Source organism: Taudactylus pleione, unplaced genomic scaffold, assembly GCF_031769625.1.
Source record: "Taudactylus pleione unplaced genomic scaffold, aTauple2 ptg000290l, whole genome shotgun sequence".
NCBI classification, from domain to species: domain Eukaryota; kingdom Metazoa; phylum Chordata; class Amphibia; order Anura; family Myobatrachidae; genus Taudactylus; species Taudactylus pleione.
In genome coordinates, this window is record NW_028284692.1 from 11,280,246 (window position 1) to 11,302,176 (window position 21,931).

The 21,931-nt window shown below is 42.9% G+C and overlaps 2 protein-coding genes across 2 annotated transcripts in view; one reads left to right on the forward strand and one right to left on the reverse strand.

Annotated features, from left to right (window-relative positions):
- The window catches only part of LOC148511899 (myosin heavy chain, skeletal muscle-like), a 319,183-nt gene that overhangs the window by 258,676 nt on the left and 38,576 nt on the right, over positions 1-21,931 (forward strand). The window contains exon 13 of the mRNA XM_088482738.1: positions 21,729-21,832. Coding sequence (XP_088338864.1) covers positions 21,729-21,832 — 104 coding nt within the window. The remainder of the gene's footprint in view (positions 1-21,728; positions 21,833-21,931) is intronic.
- On the reverse strand, positions 15,365-17,401 carry LOC148511901 (E3 ubiquitin/ISG15 ligase TRIM25-like). The gene has a single exon (XM_088482737.1). It carries the CDS (start codon positions 17,399-17,401, stop codon positions 15,851-15,853), a length of 1,551 nt encoding a protein of 516 aa, XP_088338863.1. The 3' UTR covers positions 15,365-15,850.

A 21,931-nucleotide genomic window follows, 5' to 3' on the forward strand; every position in this document is an offset into this window, starting at 1 on the left:
CGGCTACAGCCCACACAATTCACAAAGACAGAAAAAAAAAGAAGAATTTTTTTATTGTTTGTGGAGCGCACTTTGAGGGTTACACCACCCTTTAACAGACAGACGCACGCTTGTCGCTGCTGCTTTGAGGATGCAGGTGGAATCTAGACGGGATTTGGAACCGGGGACACACTACCTCCATCATTTGTCTAAATCCCACTGCACTAATGGCGTATACCGGACGCACGTCTAACACCAACATAGCAGTCAAGGCCTCAGTTATACATTTTGCTTCAGGATGACTGCTGTCATACTTCATCCTCCTCGCTAGGGACTGTTGGAGGGTCAATTGTTTAGTAAAAGTAGTAGTGTTCCTACTTCCTCTCTGGGATGATGAACAACTCCCAGCAGCAGCAACAGCACTAGGAGGAAGTGGTTCTTGATCTTTCCCTATTTTATTTTTATCGGAGAAAGTTTGGTCCTCCATTTATGTTATATTGATATATACGTGCGGCTAAGGCGCACACAAACGCAGAAAATATTTTTTTATTTTTGCTGGAGAGTAGTGCACTTTGTGGGTTACACCACCCTTTAAGAAATGATCCAGCCGGCCCCTTACTTATGGGACACAGGCGCACGCTTGGCGCTGCTCCTTTGTTGATGCACGTGCAGCCACAGTGCACACAATTCACAAACACAGAAAAATGTTTTTTATTTTGTTTGGAGTGCAATTTTGGGGTTACAGCACCCATTAGCAGTCAATCCAGCCGGCCCTTTATTTATGGGACACAGGCGCACTCTTGGCACTACTTTGTTGATGCACGTGCGGCTACTGGGCACACAATTCACAAACACAAAAAAATATATTTTTTTATTTTGTTTGGAGTGCCCTTTGGGGGTTACAGCACCCTTTAGCGGTCAATCCAGCTGGCCCTTTATTTATGGGACACAGGCGCATGCTTGGCACTACTTTGTTGATGCACGTGTGGCTACTGCGCACACAATTCACAAACACAGAAAATAATTTTTATTTTGTTTGGAGTGTACTTTGGGGGTTACAGCACCCTTTAACGGTCAAGCCAGCCGGCCCTTTACTTATGACACAGGCGCACGCTTGGCACTACTTTGTTGATGCACGTGCGGCTACTGCGCACACAATTCACAAACATAGAAAATATTTTAATTTTTTTGCACTTGGGGGGAGCACTCCTGATGGACAGAGCACCCCCTGGACAACACTACAGCACCCCTTTAGGACTGGGATTCTGCACAGGACTTTGGAGTGGACACAGCCCCTATGGACAACCGACTGCACAACACAGTCCAGCCACCCCCTATGGACTTTGGAGGAGTGGACACAGCCCCTATGGACAACAGCAGCACAACACAGCCAGCCCCTATGGACTCCGGAGGAGTGGACACAGCCCCTATGGACTATGGAGGAGTGGACACAGCCCCTATGGACAACAGCAGCACAGCACAACACAGCCAGCCCCTATGGACTTTGGAGGAGTGGACACAGCCCTTATGGACAACAGCAGCACAGCACAACACTACACTACACTACACTACACAGCCCAGCCAGCCCTAACTCCCACCCTCCCTCTTCACTGTCCACAGCCGAGTGAGAAAATGGCGCCAACGCGGGTACCTTATATAGGATCCAAAAACCGCGAGACCCGGAAGGCGGGATGATGACGTTTTGCCTCGATTTCAGATCCGAGTCAGGCGGGAAAAGTCGAGCCTGACTCGGATCGGCCTCGGATCGGGGGGGTTCGGATTTCAGAAATCCGAACCCGCTCACCCCTAATATATATATATATATATATATATATATATATATATGTATATATATACACAGTCAGGTGCATAAATATTGGGACGCTCTGAATAAGGGTGGCCGCTTGCATCTTGTAGTGCCTCCTCTTGTTCGGTCGCTAAGCTGTGGGTTACCAACCACAGCTCTAGCGACCAACCAGGGTGATGGTCGCGATGGTCAAGACCATCGCGACCATCGGGGCTTGCGACGAGACCCTAAGGTTGGGTCTCGGCACTCGCAAGCCCCAGGGAGCTTCCTGCTCTGATCGAGCAGGAAGCTCCCCACTGACATCACTGCTGATGTCAGTGGGGCCGCCCGTAAAAAGGCAGACGTTCCTTCGGGAACGCCTCCGTTTGGCTGGCCACGACCCCTGCCTGCCTCCCAAATGGGGCGAGCTGTTACTCACCATCGACAGCTCGCCCCCTTTGCTGCGAGACCCCTAGCGACGGAGTGCCCGTCGCTAGCCGGGTTTCGCGCATGTGCACGTCGGAGCCGGCTCCGACGTGCGCTTACCCAGTGGGGGAACATCGACCTGGTTTCGATCTATCAACGCTTGCGACCGGGTCTGAATGACCCCCTCAGTGAGTTATCTCATCTGTTGGACCAATAAATGCATCAATAGTGTCCTTATAAGTTCCTGATACTGTGCGTAATATTACATTTGAGGTGGAGAAGAAAGGTGAAGAGGGATGAGACTTAATAAGAACACCCATCCACGTGGCCCTGGCCACCCCCACACCGCACTGGTCACAGCTTTCCCCCATCCCAGTATAGACTCTTTAACATTTTCAGTCCAAGACCCATGTGACTGTTAATCTGGACACTATTATGGTAAATCCTTGATAAATTTATATAATGTATTAGTATTAGGAATGTTAGGGACCCCAGTGTCAGATTAAGGTCCACGTGAGCCTGGAGCTGAAATTTCTGAAGGGCCTATTGTGTGTCGCTGCTGGGGGTGTAACGAGTTCCATTGATGCGTGACTAGTGATGTGGGGGGCATGACCAGTGCTGTAGGCATTTGGTCTTCACAGGGAGTTTGACTAGAACCTACCTTCAATCGCCCTCCATACTTTGCCTATATCAACGGTGTAATGTGAGAGTCTTCAAATGAACAAAACGAAACAACCCTTGTTAATGTGACAAAAAATATCTCACTTAATTATGTCACTTAATGTCATTAATGTGACATCGCTCTATTTAAAAAAGAGACCCTAACCTTATTGATAGCTATACCAAGAAGATATTAAAACTAAATCACCTAACCAGACAGTGAGAACTTTAAAAAAACAAAGTCACTCATCAATGCATACATATATAATTCCACATGCCCATTATATGCCATTAAACTCATCTAAATGAATGTCCACAATTGCTATCTAAATTACAGCAAACAAAAAGTTATGAGAAACAGAAGGCTCCCTTGTATACCACTTCATAGCACTGTAAGAGAGCATTGCTGAAATCCTCAGAGACAGCTTTGATTCGTTATTGCATATGTCTTCCAATATAGTATATATTATGTGCAGTTACGGGGAGTGGGACCCAGCACCGTCCACTCGCACATGCACTGTCAGCCGACCATGCATGCGCAATAGCACGGTCGGCCCCAGAATCAAAGTAAAGTGATTACATTAGCAATCACTTTACTTTTACACATCGCAGGGATGGGCTCCTGCCGAAGCCACTGTCTCTACAAGTGTGTTTTAATACATCCCGGTGGTGCATAATTTATTATTGCCATAGTAAGCAATAATAAAACCGGATAATTAATAAATGGGCACCTCAGCAAGAGCCTGACACAGCAGTAATGTTTCCATAGAAACTTGGCAACAACCATTAATGGTGCATACACACGGTCAGATTTTTCTTCAGATCTGAAAGATAACGATTTAAAAAATTATTCAATCATTCATATCTGAAGGAAAATCTGACATATCTGTCAGATGAATGATTTGAACCATGCGCGTTCCCGATGGTCAGATAACGATATCTGACATCTGATGTGTTTGCAGTCAGACTTGGACGATTCCATTCATTTTAATGCAGTCAAAAATCGTTCATCTGACAAATCTGACAGATCTGCCAAATCTGACCGTGCGTATGCTCCATAAGAATAATAAATAAACACACCACACTTTTTTTTTTAAATGATGCTTTTCCCATGGCCGATTATATAACTAATGCCCTTCCCAGGCCACATCATATACAGTAAATCATGTCCTTTCCATGACCCATTATACAATGCCCTCCAACTCCCCATTATATAAATAATGCCCTTTCCATGCCCCATTTATAAATCATGTCCTTCCCATATCCCATTATATAATGCCTTTCCAACGCCCAATTATATAAATAATGCCCTTCCTATGCCTCATATTATAAATGATGTCCATCCCATGACCATTATATAGATAATGAACTTCCAGTACCCCATTATATAGATAATACCCTTCCCATGTCCCTATATATGAGTAATGCTCTTCCCATACCCCATTATACAAATAATTTTCTTTTTGAGCCCCATTATATTTTAGTGCACAGCCAGATCTATCAACATACTATTAAACCATAATGGCATATACAGTACACACCCCTACCTCTCCTACCACTCACTCTGAGTCCTACCTTTCCTGCAGTCTTCATCCTGGCCATGCAGGGGCTGTGCTTGTAAGGCATGTGGGTGCAGGAAGTGGCCAGTATAAGTGGAGCACTGGACTCTGGGCACTATCCTGCAGGAACTGAGATGTTTTGTACCCCAGCAAAGCGGGCATCACTAGCGAGATCAGCGCCCCTCTGGTCAGTGCTGGCCCAATATCTACTAGAAGCACTCTGTGAGAAATTTTGGAACCCCCCCTTCTCAATTCAACTACATTTACAATTAATAGTTTTATTAGCAAAAAATATAATTTTAAGCCAACATTGTGCCCAGCCTACTATACTATAGTGTCACATAGAAATGCCCCCACAGTAGTGCCCTACATGAAATACCCCACATACCCCCTCAGAAATACCCAATATGAGCCCTATACAGGTGTGCCATAGAGATATGCCCCCACAATAAAACCCCACGTGCCTACACTGTAGTGCCCCATACGCTTCCACAATGTCCCTAAATACCAATGACACTATAGTGCTCAGTGTGATATGAAAAGAGGCCAGACAGCCATCCTGCTTCCTGGCTGGCTCCTGCTCAACTCTCCTCTATTGGATGGACTATGGAGACTCTACAAATAGATGGCTAACAGTGGTGGGCTTCTCATGCAGGATGCAGTGCACCTGTTTAAAACATCCCTGTGATGAGCGGAAGAGCACTGCGCGGGGGGAAGAATACTCAACACAGCCTCCCTCGTGTGTCACTGTCTCTGACTCAATGTGATGTCATTGGTACACCTCAAATCAAAAGAGGTGGTTATTAGAGGAGACGAGCTGCAGGTAGTCCAGGCACCTGAAAGCGGTTGGCTCGGACAATAGGCAGGTACAGCGGCACCACGGCAGCAGCCGCATAAGGTGAGCCGGAGAGAGGAGGATAACTCAGACCGCGGTAGTTAGGACACTGGTGGAGTTCGGGGGCGGAGCCTATATGATATCACACGGCGCAGGGAGGGGCTTGGAGTGCGGTCCGCACTACACTAACTTGAAATTAGTGTCCTGGACTGCAGCTGGCACTACTCCACCTGAAAATTCCATTTTAAATTTTCACCTCCAACCGCATCGTACATAAAGTATATTTACTAAAGAGCAGATTTTTAGAAGTGGAGATGTTGTCCATAGCAACCAATCAGATTCTACTTACCATTTATCTAGCACTTTCTAGAAAATAATAGCTATATTCTGATTGGTCACTATGGGCAACATCTCCACTTCTAAAAACCTGCACTTTAGTAACTATACCCCTTAGTGTTTAAGTAAAATAAGCAATTGATTCATTACTCTGCATTGTGTTGCTTTACATAACATAGTTAAAATGATAAGAGAATGGATCTAGTTGCATATAGATGATAAATGTATTAATATATAAGATATGTGTGCCTCCAATAATAAGAATTCCTTATCACAACAATTCGCGGCAATAAGAAATCCTTATTTGCTTGAAGTTATTACTGGTTTGCTGGGACAGGGGCTCCGATAGGAGCCTGTCCCAGTGATTAGTAGAAGTAAAGTGTTTATTCACACAATGGCAAAATTAACTAAGTGGCGGGTTCTAAACCCCGACGGTTTGATGGTGGGTTCTATTCTCTTCTAAACCCCGGGGGTTTGGTGGCGGTTTTGCAGCGGTTTCTAAATGACAGCCCTGTTCTAGCCTATTCTAAAATGTGTTTTGACGGCAGTTTTGCAGCAGTTTTGTCCTTAGTATATCTGCAGATAGCAAAACCACCACCAAACCGCAGTCAAAACACATTTTAGAATAGAATAGATAGAACCAGGCTGTCATTTAGAAACCGATGCAAGACTGCCACCAAACCCCCAGGGTTTAGAACAGAACAGAACCCACCATCAAACCGCCACCAAACTGCCAGGGTTTAGAACCCGTTGCTGAGTACATTTTGCCCAATGTTTTTTTAGGGTTACTTTCTACTTGTCCAGCTGATGGCTGCGCCTGCTAACACAAATAGATACTGTATTCCATGTGGAAACGGCCGTCATCCTCCTCTGATCACCAGTTGGCATCATAGAAAGTTTTCAATGTGCTATTCAGATTTGACAAATTCTAGCTTTCAGAAAGATGAATCTTTCAAGTATTTGAATATTCTTTTAACTGCTGTCCAGTGTTGCTTCCCTGGGTTAATTTAGCAAATTGGCTCTCCTGACTCACATCATGTGTGATCTCTGGATGAGCTGCTACATTGGCATATAGCAGCGTTTTTCAACCACTGTGCCATGGCACACTAGTGTGCCGCGTCGGTCAGCTCAGCGCACTTGTACTGTAGTGTGTTTTATTCCTGATGAGGCCATTGTAGTGTGTTTTATTCCTGAGGAGGCCAATGTAGTGTGTTTTATTCCTGTGGAGGCCAATGTAGTGTGTTTATTCCAGTGGAGGCCAATATGTGTGTATATTTTTATGTGGGAGACAATATTTATGTTTTTTCATTGGTCACGCACACCGCATAGCTGGATGGCGTGCCTTGACAATTTTAAAATCTTGTGTAGTATGCCTCCAGTTGAAAAGGTTGAAAACCACTGGCCTATAGTAAACTTCCAATAGCGCTTTGATAAGATACATTCACTTGTGGGTGGCATAGCTTTGTTTAAATTAATGCTCTTATCAATGGGAGTATACATTGGTTTTGCATCTGATATTCTATACTTCTCAAATATAGCTTCAATGTATGTCTGCTGATCAATAGTGATTGTTCCTGTAATGTGAAATCCTTAGGCTTACAGATGATGTGCAGGTACTAGATCTTTCAGCTTACATGTCTCTTCTAACAGCTTCTGGACACTTATTATGTATAGGCCTGCCAGTAACAGATCAGTCAAATATACTTCAATGATGAACAATTTCTGCTTTACGTATTTGTGGTAGACACAATGATCGGTCGTTGAACGCACAGAGGGCCTGATTCAGAGCTGCTCGTAAGCGGCCGTTCGTTCGTTCGCTCCCGAGAGATGTTTGCCCAACTGCGCATGCGTACGGATCATAATACGCATGCGCGAACCAGTCAGTGCGGTCGAAATTCATGTGCTCGCAAAATAGCGAATGCCTGATAATTTGAGTGACAGGAGTAGGCGTATGTGGGTGGTAACGGGGGAAAGTGCTTGAAAACGGGGAGTGGAGATCCGAACGCAGGTGTGCTTAAAAGTCAAAATGGGCGTTTTATGGGTGTGCATAATTCAAACAGCAGCGTCATTGACCACGTTACCTGGTTGTTTTATAGTCAGAACTGCTCGCAATATAGTGGTAGGAAAAACCAACCACAAGAATAGCGAGCAGTTCATACGCTGTTCGATGTACTCGATTAATCTAATAAATAGCGGACATGACGTATGGTGCGTGCGGCCAGGGGGCGTATTTTTCAAAATTACAACCGCAAGTTTTGCTCGCTCGTTCAGACTTAGAGGCCGCAATGAGCGAACGGTTCATTTGAATAGCCACCCCTTGTTTTTGAACGAACGACCGCAAATAGCGAGCGGCTCAGAATCAGGCCCAAAGTCCATTTCAAGTAGTGCAGCATCTGCAGTAGCTTAATGTACTAACAACAACCTCTTTGCTTTTTAGTAAACAGACTTCTCCCTCTTGGAACATATTTTCACAGTAGTGTTCTGGAGGTTCCTTGTAAATCTCTTCTAGGAATTTCCCATTTAAGAAAGCTGAGTCAAAGTCTAATTGGCACAGCAATAAATGATACATGGCAGATATGGCAATGACTAAACGTAATGTACTGTGCCTCGCCACAGGAGAGAAGATCTCATCGTAATCAGTCCCAGATTTCTGTGTATATCCCTTTGCGATGTGACAGGCTTTAGAATGGCCAATAGTTCCGTCTGCATTCAGATTTTTACAGAAGATTTATTTATTCTTGACTGTTTTGCGGTGGCTTGGCCTTTTGACCATGTACCATTGTCATTCAGAGATGACATCTTTGTCCATTGCTGATTTCCATTCTTATCTCACAAAGAAAAAATCCAGCCCCGCACCAATCTCATCCTTCTAATGAAAAAATAATGACTTTTCCTATCTCAACCCAGTTATATACTATTTTTATTGTATATTCTTTCCTGTTTGCAATACCGGGGTGCTACCACTAGCTCCAAAATGAAATTCACCTACATAATAAAAGAAAAAAAAACATCTATGTAGCATACACTAGGGAAAAAATATTTTATAACTTTTAAATTATTTAGTTTACTTATATTAAAAAGGTTCATTATATGTAGAGAGCCCTAATTATTAAACTATTGAAACAGTATATAGTGTGCAAAAAACAGAATGTGATAAGAATCAAAAGGTCTTTGTCCCTACCACTCTAATGTGTATATATAACACTGTATATCTTGACTCATTAGTGTTTGTCTTTGTGTCCTATTTCCTAATTTTCTCAATATATCTATATATTTTATACTTTTTAGTGTGAATGATTATTATATACCATTTACTCATACCAGTGTATTTGTTAAATAGCAGTTTTAGTAAATTCTTAACTCAGATATGTTATTTGTATATTAAATATTGTGGTGCACATTCGTGAAGCAAATATAGGGAGAACTCTTAATTTTAGTCCAATTATGATAATGTTTAAAAGACCTGAAGCACTGACGTCTTTATCCGATGCCATTATTTCTGCCTGGATCTATGATCTGATGTTATGGAGATCAAAAAAAGACTTTTTCAATAATATGACTTGCCATAAATTCTCTTGCACAAGACCTAAGCATTTAGCCAAGAGGATTAGCTCCAAAGGAGCTTAAATATTCAAAATTTTCAGAACAAGGGATTTGATTATGTAAAAAGTGTTAATCCTAAGATTTATTCTATTTGAAGAAGCCTTCGCCATAAATCTGTCAATTCATTAAATATTCTTTTTTCATCATTATATCACAATTTCTTAACGCAGCAGTTCAGACTCAGAGAAATATCTTGTTTTTCTTATTATTAGCTGTTAATAATTGTTACGTCCAACATCTCTCTTATTTTACAGGTAATATACTGTATGTGTGCAATTTTCAATTTCTAAGTTCTAATTTGCTTTCTACACCACTTGTATTATGAAAATTAATGTGTTAGGATGTTCGCAGAAATTCTGTCATTTTCATGGGAAGTTTATCAAAAGAGGTGGGAAGGATGACATGTCAATGTCTTAAAGATGAAGTATGCACCCAGTGCCTTGTCTCTCACTTTTTGTGGATGTTCCACTCAAGTCTACATAGATGTTTTATTTTCATATTTATTTAAAGATCTATTTTTGTTATGTACAGACAACTTTAATGGTGTCTGCATTTTATCTTTGTTTTAAACAGGATGTAATCAAAATGTAGACATCAAAACATAGACAATCAAAAGGTCGAAAGTCATAATGTTGATATGGTCAAAAGGTCAACAACCAAAAGGTTAACATGGACATAAGGTTGACAGGGTCATAAAGTCAACAGTCAAAATGTAAACGCAGACAAAATGTCGACAATGAAAAAATACACGTTGACAGTCAAAATGTCGACAATCTAAATGATGACAGTCAAAATATAGACACAGTCGACAAATTATAAGGTCGACAATCAAAGTGTAGACACAGTTAAAATGTTGACAGTCGTATTGTCAACAGTCATAATGTCGATGTAACTAAAATGATAACTAATAGTGGCATCTTTGCTGCCCTTCTTGACACCAGGCCATCCTCCAAAAGTCTTCATCCTGTGTCATGCCAACACTAAAGCATCCTGAGACAATTCATGTGTGGGGTTGCTTCTCTGCCAAGGGACTGGGATCACTCCAAATTTTGCCTAAGAACACAGCCATGAATAAAGAATGGTACCAAAACATCCTCCAAGAACAACTTCTCCCAACCATCCAAGGACAGTTTGGTGATGAACAATGCCTTTTCCAACATGATGGAGCACCTCGCCATAAGGCAAAAGGGATAACTAAGTGGCTCAGGGGACAAAACATCAAAATTTTGAGTCCATGGCCAGGAAACTCCCCAGACCTTAATCCCATTGAGAACTTGTGGTCAATCCTCAAGAGGCAGGTGGACAAACAAAAACCCACAAATTCTGACAAACGCCAAGCATTGATTAGGCAAGAATGGGCGGCCATCAGTCAGTATGTGGCCCAGAAGTTGATTGACAGCATGCCAGGGCGAATTTCAGAGGTCTTGAAAAAGAAGGGTCAACACTGCGAATATTGACTCTTTGCATAAACTTAATTGTCAATAAAAGCCTTTGACACTTCTAAAATGCTTGTAATTTTACTTCAGCATACCATAGTAACATCTGACATAATGGTCTAAAAACACTGAAGCAGCAAACTTTGTGAAAACTAGAGATGTGCGCCGACCCCCGTGTTTTGGTTTTGGATCTGGATCTCCCCTGGTTTTGGATCTGGATTGGTTTTGCCAAAACCTCACCTTCGTGTTTTGTTTTCGTGTTTTGGTTTTGGATCTGGATTTTTTTCTTAAAAACATAAAAAAACAGATAAAATGGGCCTTTTTTTGTTCCTATAGTATTAATAACCTCAATAACATTTATTTCCACTCGTTTCCAGTCAATTTTGACCACCTTTCAGCTCACAATATTGATTTGTTCATCTTGTTTAGGCCCCAAATTTGCACCAAGATAGCTGGCTGACTAAGCTAAGCTGCAGCAGTGGGCGGCACAAACACATGGCAGTTCAACTTCAAACATGGCACATCAGGAAACACTTTTATTATTCAAGAGAGGCCTGAGGGAGTTGGAGTATGTATGCAGTTGAAGGTAGGGCAGGAACAGGAAGGGTTGATTGGTAGTAAATTTAATTTTGTTTTTTGATTCAAAAGATAATTTATGAGGGAGAAGGGGAGTGGAGGAGGCATTTACAAAAAAAATGTGATACAGTACATTTACTACAGTCCTTGCCACAGAGGAATCCTTGAGCATGGCTGCCTGCTGCTGGGAGTTGATTTTCTCATCCCAGAAGGGGACTAGGAAGAGTGCTTTTCAAAAAAAAAAAATGACTTAAATAATGCTTTGCAAATCTTCTATAAAGGCATTTCCCAACCTGTACAGGGACATATAAAAAACATAGTTAGTGGCCTTCAAACTGCTGTTGTTTCTACTGTCCACTTAACCATATGAGATATGTGAACAAGCGGAACAGAGCAGCAAATGGAAAATTTAAGGTTTAAGTCTTACGTTGTGTCTTTCTTGGGAATTCTTTCTTGAGCGCCATGCCTGCTTGCTGGGAGTGGATTTTTTTCATCCCAGAAGGGGACCAGGAAGCGTGCTTTCCAAAAATAAACAATTTACTTAAATCCTTTGCAAACCTTCTGTTCTGTAACGGAATATCCCAACCTGTACAGGGACATTAAAAAAAGTTAGTTAGTGGCCTTCAAATTGCCGTTGTTCCCACTGTCCATTTCTTAGATATGTGAATATGTTAGAAATTAATGTAGAAGGACAAAAATTGGGTGGACCATACATGGCTGATTGATCAACCATGTTGACTGGATTAGTGTCATAAGGAAGAGGAGGCTGCAAACTGGGTGTCATGTTATGAGTTGGCCATATGGCATATGGCTGTTATGGATCAGGCTGGTTATCAGTGGACACATTATTAATATAGTTATTGCTATTTTGGGTTGCCATCTCCTGAAGGGTGTTTACAAACAGACGGAGACTCCCTACCTATCAGCTCAGGCATAGACACTTCCTGAGGAACAGACCTCAGTTCTCTGGAGGAAAGCCAAATAGGTGGGAGCCCCTGTTCCAACATCTGAAGCTCTTATCTCTCTACATCATCTATTATAGATGAAAAAAAATGTCATCGGGGACATCTAGCTCCTCTTTCTGTACCCTGCTCACCCTTTTTGGACAGGAAGTCCAGGATGGATGGTTTGAAAGAAGAATGCCTAGCAAAAGATGGGGATGGTCATTTTCAAGACCTGGTCCCTCCAGTGGGTGTAATCTGGGAGGTATTGGTTGGCATGCAGGCAGCGGAATAACGAAGGCCTCCGTGTTGTCTGTGCTTACTATTCCGTATTTCAGTTTGCGATTGAGTTAGAAATAAAGTCGGCTACAGAACACAGTGACAGAATCACTGGATGTCTTAGTGCATTCAGGCCAAATACGATCTATGAATTCCCAAACAGATTCCAGACAGATGAATCCTTTGTTTGTAATAATTTTTGGTAATTCCTGGCAAAGGTGGATGTTATAGCCAGACACTTTGAAGGCTGTAACTTTGAACTGCTTTATAGAAAACATATGAATGAAACCTTTCCACACTGCAGAACATGATGGAGAAATCCCCTGAAGTTCAGCACCTAGAGCATCTTTTTGCATGTTCTCTGAGGCCTCTCCTGACTTTTGTTTATGTTTTTGAATAGAACAGTTTTAGAATTTTAGAAATTTGACAAAAAAAAGACAATATATTTTTATTTTTTTTCAGCTCCAGAACTTGGGCCCAGAGCACAGATTAATCACGACTTTTATTGATTTTTTTTTTTGTAGCACGACTGGAGTCGGGCATCACTAGGTTGCAACTTGCGTTGCTGGCTGGATCTTGTGCGGTACTGCGGTTAAGCCTAACACGCACGCACGCACACACAGAAAAATGTAAAAGTCACTTTGATTTTTTTTTAAATATATATATATATATATATATATATATATATATTTTTTGTAATCCAGAACTTGGGCTCAGATGGACATAGCACCAGCCCAGATGTATCTGCAGTTCTGCACCAGCCCAGATGGACACAGCAGACAGCAAAGCACCAGCCCAGAATGGATCAGCAGCACCAGCCCAGGACACAGCAGACAGCACAGACAGCCCAGATGGACACAGCAGACAGCACAGTGATAGCACCAGCCCAGCCAGAATGGATGAGCACCAGCCCAAGACACAGCAGACAGCACCAGCACCTCTCCTAGCCCTACACTACCCACCTTCCCTGTTCAGTCTCCACAGCCGGAGTGAAATGGCGTCCGTCGTGTGGTCCTTATATACTACATTGATCATAGAGATGAAAGCTCGCGAACCGCGAGATTTCAGACTATATTTTTGCCTCGGTTTGAGATCCGAGTCAGGTGGGAAAAATCGAGCCTGCTTGGATCCGACTCAGATCTGCTAAATTCGGGTGGGCTCGGATCTCTGAAATCCGAACCCTCTAATGAAAACCAATACTTGTGTCATTCTCAAAACTTTTGGCCATGGCTGTAGAATTATAAACTAAATTTCCTTCAATTCACTAATTTTGAGCTAAAATTCAGCTGAATCAGGGTAAATAGAATTTCTGGAGCTTAATGCAAATGTGTCCTCATATACACCTAGCGGCAATACGCCATACAACGTGAGACGCCAGGCACGACTGAGCCCTTCCAAGAAGTACCATCTTTTTCTTTACATTTTGTGCCTTATTCACATGGCAGATGCAGGAAAACATGACTAGAAAGTAACGCTGGGCTGCAGCTTTAACAACACAGGAAATCATTTTAAACACGTACATAGTTGCAAATGAAGCTCAGCGAGAAAAAGCCGCGGCTGCTGCATCATAGAACTTCGTATACAGTTTCAGACTCATTCGCACACAGATGTACAAATGTTGCACATAAAATGGATCAGTGTAATCTGCCAAAGTAGTTTTGTCGCTTCAAGTTGTTTTATTTATGCGAATAAGATGCACATTTGGAGTTAAAAAAGATGCTCAGGACCTGGTGCAGCGAAAGAGGCTGTTTGGCGCGACTGAAGCCACAGTGTATGAGGGAACATCTGTACAACCCTACTGAGCAGTAAACCGGTCACAATTGTAACCTGAGCAAGACATTCAACTTACAAAAGCAACATCATTCTACTGTATGTGGATATTCTTGTCACTTACTAGTTTATACGATTTATGTATATTCCTGTATTGGATTTTATTGTAAACCTTATTCTAAATTTCACACTTTGCAAAACATTAACAGTGCTATCTCTAGTTTTCTTATCTCAGTGAGCCTGCTGCAGACTCTGACCTATAGATAGGACCTATTTGTGGTAATATAGTTGCATTATCTAATCTAAACAGAGAGGATATGGAGGTACTGGTAGAAATGGTGACAGTACCACAAAGTCATAAAACATACAGTTCTGTTCAAAAGTGTATTATAAAATATTACAAATAAAAACCAGTACCCTGTCAATGGTGATGCATAAATTGTATTTTGTTAAATATCTCTGAAAACCTCCATCAGTGTAAATGGTGTTGTCTGAAAATATTAAGTACCTTCCTTGATTTGTCATTTGTTTGAGCGCTGGTATTTCTGGATCTGTGGTTTATTAATGAATGAAGCCCACCATATACCTGCTATTGGTGCAGCCAGCTTTCCAGCAATGTATTTGGGAAGATCGCACATGCACAGAAGATAGCAAATGTTCTGGCCCTGTGTCAAAGTCTTTGTTATCTCCTGCGCCAGCACCATTTTTATGAAGATATTGTCCGAAAGATGGTGCCACAATCAGCAGTTATTAAGGATGGCCCATTGCAGGGCACACAGTGGAGCTTATTCTGGGTGCAGAGTGTGCAAAGCAGAGCCCCTCCTGACCTATGGGCGCATGTATATCGCACACCTGCATCCATTAATATAGATACGTCACATGATGCGCTGGACTGTACCTGAAGGTCTGACAAAATTGCACAGTGTTAGTATCATAAATCTAGGATTACATGTTCTATAGTTATACGAACTCACACAGCTATTGTGCACTACCTGCTGACACCCATGTTACTTATAAAATGGTGTTGGAATCCCATTTTATGTTTGTGTACAGTACTGTAATGACAACAAAAATATTAAGGTGCTTAACAGTAAATCAGTACTACAATGCATATTGATTTATTCATGTTTGTGTAACGCACAGAATATAAAAAAAAAAACAATACACTTACACTTGGGAATCACAAAGGAAATTATATACTGTAGCTCACAATTTGTTAAAGTGGAGTAGGGGCAGATAAACCCTTGGGGACTTGTATATGGGAGATTCAGTGATTAATCCTGCTTTCAGTGTGATGTGTTCTACTCACAGAGAAGAACTAATGGGAGGGAGAAGAACTAATGGGATTTGCACTAGAACAATTGATCCTTATGTTAAACTAAAGAATTACAGCACTTACTTTTTACAGACTAGATGAAGGACAGTAGTTTGTGCGGTAAAAACCTAGTAGGTGCTTCCATTTAACTCCAGCATTAATGTGAAAGGCTTCACTAGCGACCTGTTCTTTTTTCTGTGAATGTAATTTAAAGCAATAGAAATCAAGTGGATTATTAATTCTTGCCAACCCTAAAAATTGATATATAAAAAAAAATAATGATTTAAAAGCCATTTTGGTTTTAATTATATTTAGTTTATTAGATAATTTTGCTATGTAGATTCCAATATTAGCTCAGGATTCTAACCCAGCAATCCCCCCATACTCTGAATACAGCATGGAGAGGCTCCGTGAAGGTGGCAGTGAATGTGTAAAGGTGTCTTATTGGGTCACTAAGATCATAAAAGGATAGCTGCCCAACCTCATAATCCAGGAATATTCTGAATTTATGGCAAGAATTACAGTAAGGTACTTTTATGACTTGTTTGTTGTGTCTTACTGAATATTGTTTTTCACAATATCTTAAACCCCAAGATTTGCTGCTAAAGCCAATGAAAGACTGATCTCCTTTCCTATCTATACTTGCGTAGGCCATTCCCACAGTCCATGTTCCCGTTTTACTGGTCTCTACATCCCAGTAATGTTGTCCTGAGAAGAAACTCCTGGTGCTTAACACCTGATAATTCTCAAATCTCTCTGTTGTTTGTGGGAGACTCTGATTTGTTTTTGACATTGATACAAATTTGATGTCATCTGACAAAGTGACATTATTACTGGCTGTATTTACATCCAATGATATGGTTGACGCTTCCTGCAAATAGATCCCTCTCTTTTCACATGTTACAATATTAGATAAGCTCATATACAATTTTTTTGAGATAAGATCAAAATCGAGATCAACATCAGCCTTTTTATCATCCACAGTATCACAAAAGTTATCTATGTTTGAAACCTGGTCCTGTAAAACAGATTGTGGATTAGTCATGTTACACAGATCCTCTATGTGACACATCATCTTGGAAAGCTCGTCCTTCTGTATGTCCATCTCCTGGATTAAATTAGAGATGGAGAGTGAAACCTGCTCTCCCTGTCTGGAGACCTCTCTCAGGACTGTCATCTCTAGGTCTTCTAGCTGCCTCCTGATGTCTCTAAACAAGGCAGTGACTCTCTCTGTTAAACCAGTTAGTTTTTCTTGTACATCTCTCCTGTGCTCCAGTAGACTCTGGGCTCTCTGTTCCATGTCTTCTCTCTTTGTAGTCAGTGTATGAAAAAACAGTTTTAGTTTCTCCTTCTTCTTCTTAGAGGCCTCATCCAGTAACTCCACCTGGTGTCCACAGTGATCTCCGTCCAGTCTACAGGACACACAGATAAAGGCATTGTCCGTAGTGCAGTAATACTCCATGATCTTATTGTGGATGGAGCATTTTCTGTACCCGGGGGAATTGGTGGGATTAGATAACACATGCTCCGCTGACTTGCTGTGTACTCTCAGGTGATTATCACACAGAGAAGCATCACACATCAGACAGGATTTAACAGCAGGTACAGGAGAGTGAATACAGTAAGTACAGAATATCCCCGTCTCTTCCTGCTCTGTCTGAGCAGAGAAGAAACGCTCTGCTATGTTACACAGAGTTATGTTCTTCTGTAGTGCAGGACGCTCCTGAAAATCTGCTCTGCATTCAGGACAAGTGTAAACTCCAGATTTCTCCTGTGTATCCATAACTTGATTAATACAGACACGGCAGAAGTTGTGTCCACATCTTAGTGTTACAGGATCTGTATAAATGCTCAGGCAGATGGAGCAGTTCAGCTCCTCTCTCAGATCAGCAGACGCCATAGCTGAAATTATAGAAGTGAAACAAAGTCTCTCTGGGACATTCTTTACACAACTCCAGAGGGAGGGGTGAGAATACGAGATTGCAGCTATGTATTTAAAGTGAAAGCATAAGTGTAAATACTAAGGATGTGAGTAGTACAAAGTGCAATTAAATTGCAAGGAAAGATGATAATATACTCATTCCCGCTGTATTTTTTCTCAGTGTCCTAAGCTTTATTTTCAGTAACTTGATCTTGCAGTGCAGAACACTTCATAGTTACTTACGTGTATTAGTACGCTTGGCTTTGGATCTGACATTCTCTAACAATGGGGCTGTCACTGTCTCACACACCTACAGTACCTGGGTTTTAGCAAGTGCGGTCTCAAACTTCCTTTTATCTCTCAAAGGGCCATATTCATAATCACTTAATTTCTACAAAAGTATCAACATTTTCACTTACTATTGTAGAAATTAAGTATTGTATTTTCGGAGCTTGATGAGTTTGGTCCCCATGCTAGTGTATGGGGACCAAACTCATCAAGCTCCGAAAATACAATACTGTGGGGACATTCGCCATCTTCAGATGGCATTTGCTCTCTTTCAGATCTCTCCACCCCTGTCCGGCTTTGTGTTCCTGCATGAACCCTGCAGTAGTTCTCGCAGTCACACTAGTGCTAATTTCCACTTTGTAGCAGTGAAAACATTTGTGGAGACAGCTGATTTTCAGATCAACTTCTCTGCACTGGAGCAATGATGAATTGCCCCGGAGCTCACCGCGAGTAGGAATGTAAATTATCATTAATTAATATGCTGTATATGCCCCAAAGCGTCATATTTATCAATATTTTTTTTACTAAAATAATGTGTTAATGGGTGTTTTTACACCCTTTTCACATTATTTTAGTAATCACTTGAATGTATCAAAGGGATTTTGGAGCAGTTTTTGTAAAAAAAAAAAAAAAAAACGACTCCAAGCCCTTAAATTCGCATTCTTTAAGCAAACAGATCGCATTTCCCATACTTGCAGAGGGGGACTGCCGGGCCTCAAGTCCCAGGCCCAGAGGAAAGAGAGAGAGATGGGGGCCCGGGTTGCAGCGGTGCTATACCACACCGGGAGACAGAGGAGAGTTCATAATGCCTGTGGCCACAAGCCAGCCTGAGATCGCGGAACGGCAGCCAATCAGGAGCGGCGGCTCCTGATTGGCTGCTGGTACGGGAGCTGTGATTGGCTCGCGGCCGTCAGAGCTGTTCATGAACACTCCTGGCTGCCGTTGCAGCACCGCTGCCACCTGGGCCCCCATTTCTGAAAAGCAGTCAGCACTAATTCTACCTGGCTGGCTGCACCAGCGCAGCCAGCTGGAAAGACCATGAAAAAAAGGTACTCTCTGACCTTGCCCTGTGTTCTCCCCCCTGTTCCAGCCAGCCTTTCTTGTCCGCCCGCTGTTTCAGCAGTCTTCCTGCCTTGCCCCCACTCTGTTACAGCCTTCGCTGCCCACCCCCCAAGTCCGGCAAGCCTTCCTTGTCCCCCCCTAGTCAGCCAGCCTTCCCTGTACCCCCCTAGTCAGCCAGTCCTCCCTGCCCTGTGCCTACCCCCTAGTTAAGTCAGCCTTTCCTGTCCCCCCCAGTCAGACAGCCTTCCCTGTCTGCCCCCTAGTCCAGCCATCCTTCCTTGTCTCCTCCATAATTAGCCAGCCTTTCTGCCCTGTGCCTCCCCTAGTTCAGCCAGCGTTCCATGCCCTCCCTAGTCAGCCAGCCTTCTCTGCCCATTCCCCCAAATCCAGTCAGCCTTCTCTGCCCTGTGCTTCCCACCCTAGTCCAGCCAGCGTTCCCTGTCCCCCCTAGTCAGCCAGCCTTCTCTGTACCCCCCTAGTCAGCTAGTCTTCCCTGCCCTGTGCCTACTCCCTAGTTAAGTCAGCCTTCCCTGCCCCCCCAGTCAGACAGCCTTCCCTGTCTGCCCCCTAGTCCAGCCATCCTTCCTTGTCTCCCCCATAATCAGGCAGCCTTTCTGCCCTGTGCCTTCCCCCCCCCCCAGTTCAGCCAGCGTTCCATGCCCTCCCTAGTCAGACAGCCTTCTCTGCCCAGTCCCCCCAGTCCAGTCAGCCTTCTCTGCCCTGTGCTTCCCATCCTAGTCCAGCCAGCCTTCCCTGTCCCCCTTCAAGTCAGCCAGTCTTCCATGTCCTGTGCCTCCCTCCCTAGTCCAGACAGCCTTGCCTGCTCTCCCTCCCCCCATGTCAAGCTAACAATAACTAATAACTAATAAATAAATATCACAATACAACCGCATTTTAAATGCAGATTGTGTTAAATAGGCCCCAAAGTGAGTATAAAGTATCCTGACCATACTTACCTACTGACTCTAGATTTTGTTTGTGTACTCCCCACATCCCACCCACTTCTTTGTGAATGGGCAGGATGGGAGAATAATGCCAGGAATCGCGGGTCCATGGGGATGGGGCGGGACCAAAATGATGCAATTCACATAATTTTAGTCCCCTCTTCTCGCAGACATGCGATTCGCTGCCATTTTGCAGCAACAAGGGCAGGACCTAATAATGATAATATCCTGCCCCTGGAGTAGTCATCTGCATCTACTCTATGGGATTCTCCCAGAGAGGAGAAATTAAAAGTTGGCATGTGTGATCCTGACACATGACTACATTTTTGGGTCTAGTGGTAGTTATTATGGTGGGGAAAGGCCCCATCCCATGACAGGGAAAGTGACAACCACAGGCAACATTCACTGTTGCCTGGGAGGTCTAAAAGAGTGACCTCACTGGAACCTAATTAACCTTCTTGGCATTCCTGCTCTCACTACTTTACCCACATACAGAGAAGATCAGCAGATCACTGCATTTTAAGAGTTTCCACACTTGACTCAAACTCCTTCCACAGAACCATTAAGCTGGGCTGGGGGGTTTACTTTAAGCACCCAAATTGCACTTTTAAATTCTTGGGAGTCGGGACCCACAAAAACATTTCATCCACACTCCTGAAAGTGGCACAAACACATCCACACATTACAGGGACATCACTCCATTGCACATGCACTCACATGGGTTGTTCAACTACACTCACACTTTGGGGCTGATGCTGAGAAGGAGTTTGTATATTGTAAAATATGTAAATTTGTACTTACTGCACATGCCCACAAATAAAGTTGTACGCACACACGTATTTGCAAATTTGCTTGCATCTGAAATATTGCTTACTAGTTATGGGGTTGGAGGGAAGGTGATGTCAAACGGGAAGCAGTTGGGAAGCTGACGGACGTAATCCCAACCGCCGGCTTCCCAACTGTCTAATCCCGGCAAGTGTCTCATGACAGGCGTCAAAATCCCGGGAGGTTAGGGTTAGGCTAGGGGAAGGGGGAGTTAGGGTTAGGCACCCCTGGGCGGAGGTTAGGGTTTGGCACCCCTAAGGGAGGGTTAGGGTAAGGGGGTAGAATAGGTTAGTCAATACTTACTTTCCGACGATCGGGATTTTCACCCGTCGGGCTGCCGCTGTTGGGATTTGAACCATTCGGCCAGCGGAAAGTCATACCGATTCCTGTCAAACATAGGCCAAGCACTGTAAGGTTATATTTGTGAACTTGCAAACAGATGTAGACCTGCAGACACATATATGACAGAGTGGTCTGTGGAAATCGTTCAGACGTGCTGATATTGCCTGTTTTAGTGTATATTTTGTGAGTGCATTTCCTAAGGGGTAGCCCCAACAACCCTCCCCATACATTGTTGTGGACTTTGCAGTGATCACTTCCCCTTTTTCCATGCTCACAAATATTTAGAACTTCTGATGAACGTATTAAACTGTTGCTATATTTTTCTGTCATCCTTTTGAGGTTGAGACATTACCCTCAGAAGGGACTTTTACAGAAATGATCAGCTTTGTAAAGACAAAACATCATTCAAGGAATGTTTATGGTATCTTCACATGCTAAGCGCCAGTACTAAATTTACCACATTAGAATGAAGTGATATTAGGTGTACATGTGTGCTCCAGCTCTAGTGAGAATTGTGACAATGTGTATCATAATGATCTATTGGCAGGGACATAACCAGGCTTTTATGGGCACAATAGCATAATGTTTAAGGGCCCAATAAACCGGTACAAAATAAATAATATGCAGACTATATGTGGAGCATTGACAGGGGAGAAGTCCATCACATAACTGTACCCCCCACCAACGGAAGCTGCACCACCTGCTACTATGATTACACCTTACTGTATCTTTTGAGCAGTGTAGTCCCCGTCTTGTGAACACAGGGCAGAATATTGCACCACATCTGGATTTATGTTCACCAACATTGCATTGTTTTTGATTGTGTCCTAAACGCTCTCTCTCAGGCAGAAGAGAATAAAGTTGTGAAACTGCAACTTGAGATAACTCAGCTTAAGACAGACACTGACAAACGCATTCAGGATAAAGAAGAAGAGTTTGAAGCCATCAGGTAAATTTTCCACTTCTTTGTGCCACTACGTACTGCAAACTGTAACAAGCAGTGCAAGGGAAAACCAGGTAAGGTGTCAGACGGAAACAGTATGTAATG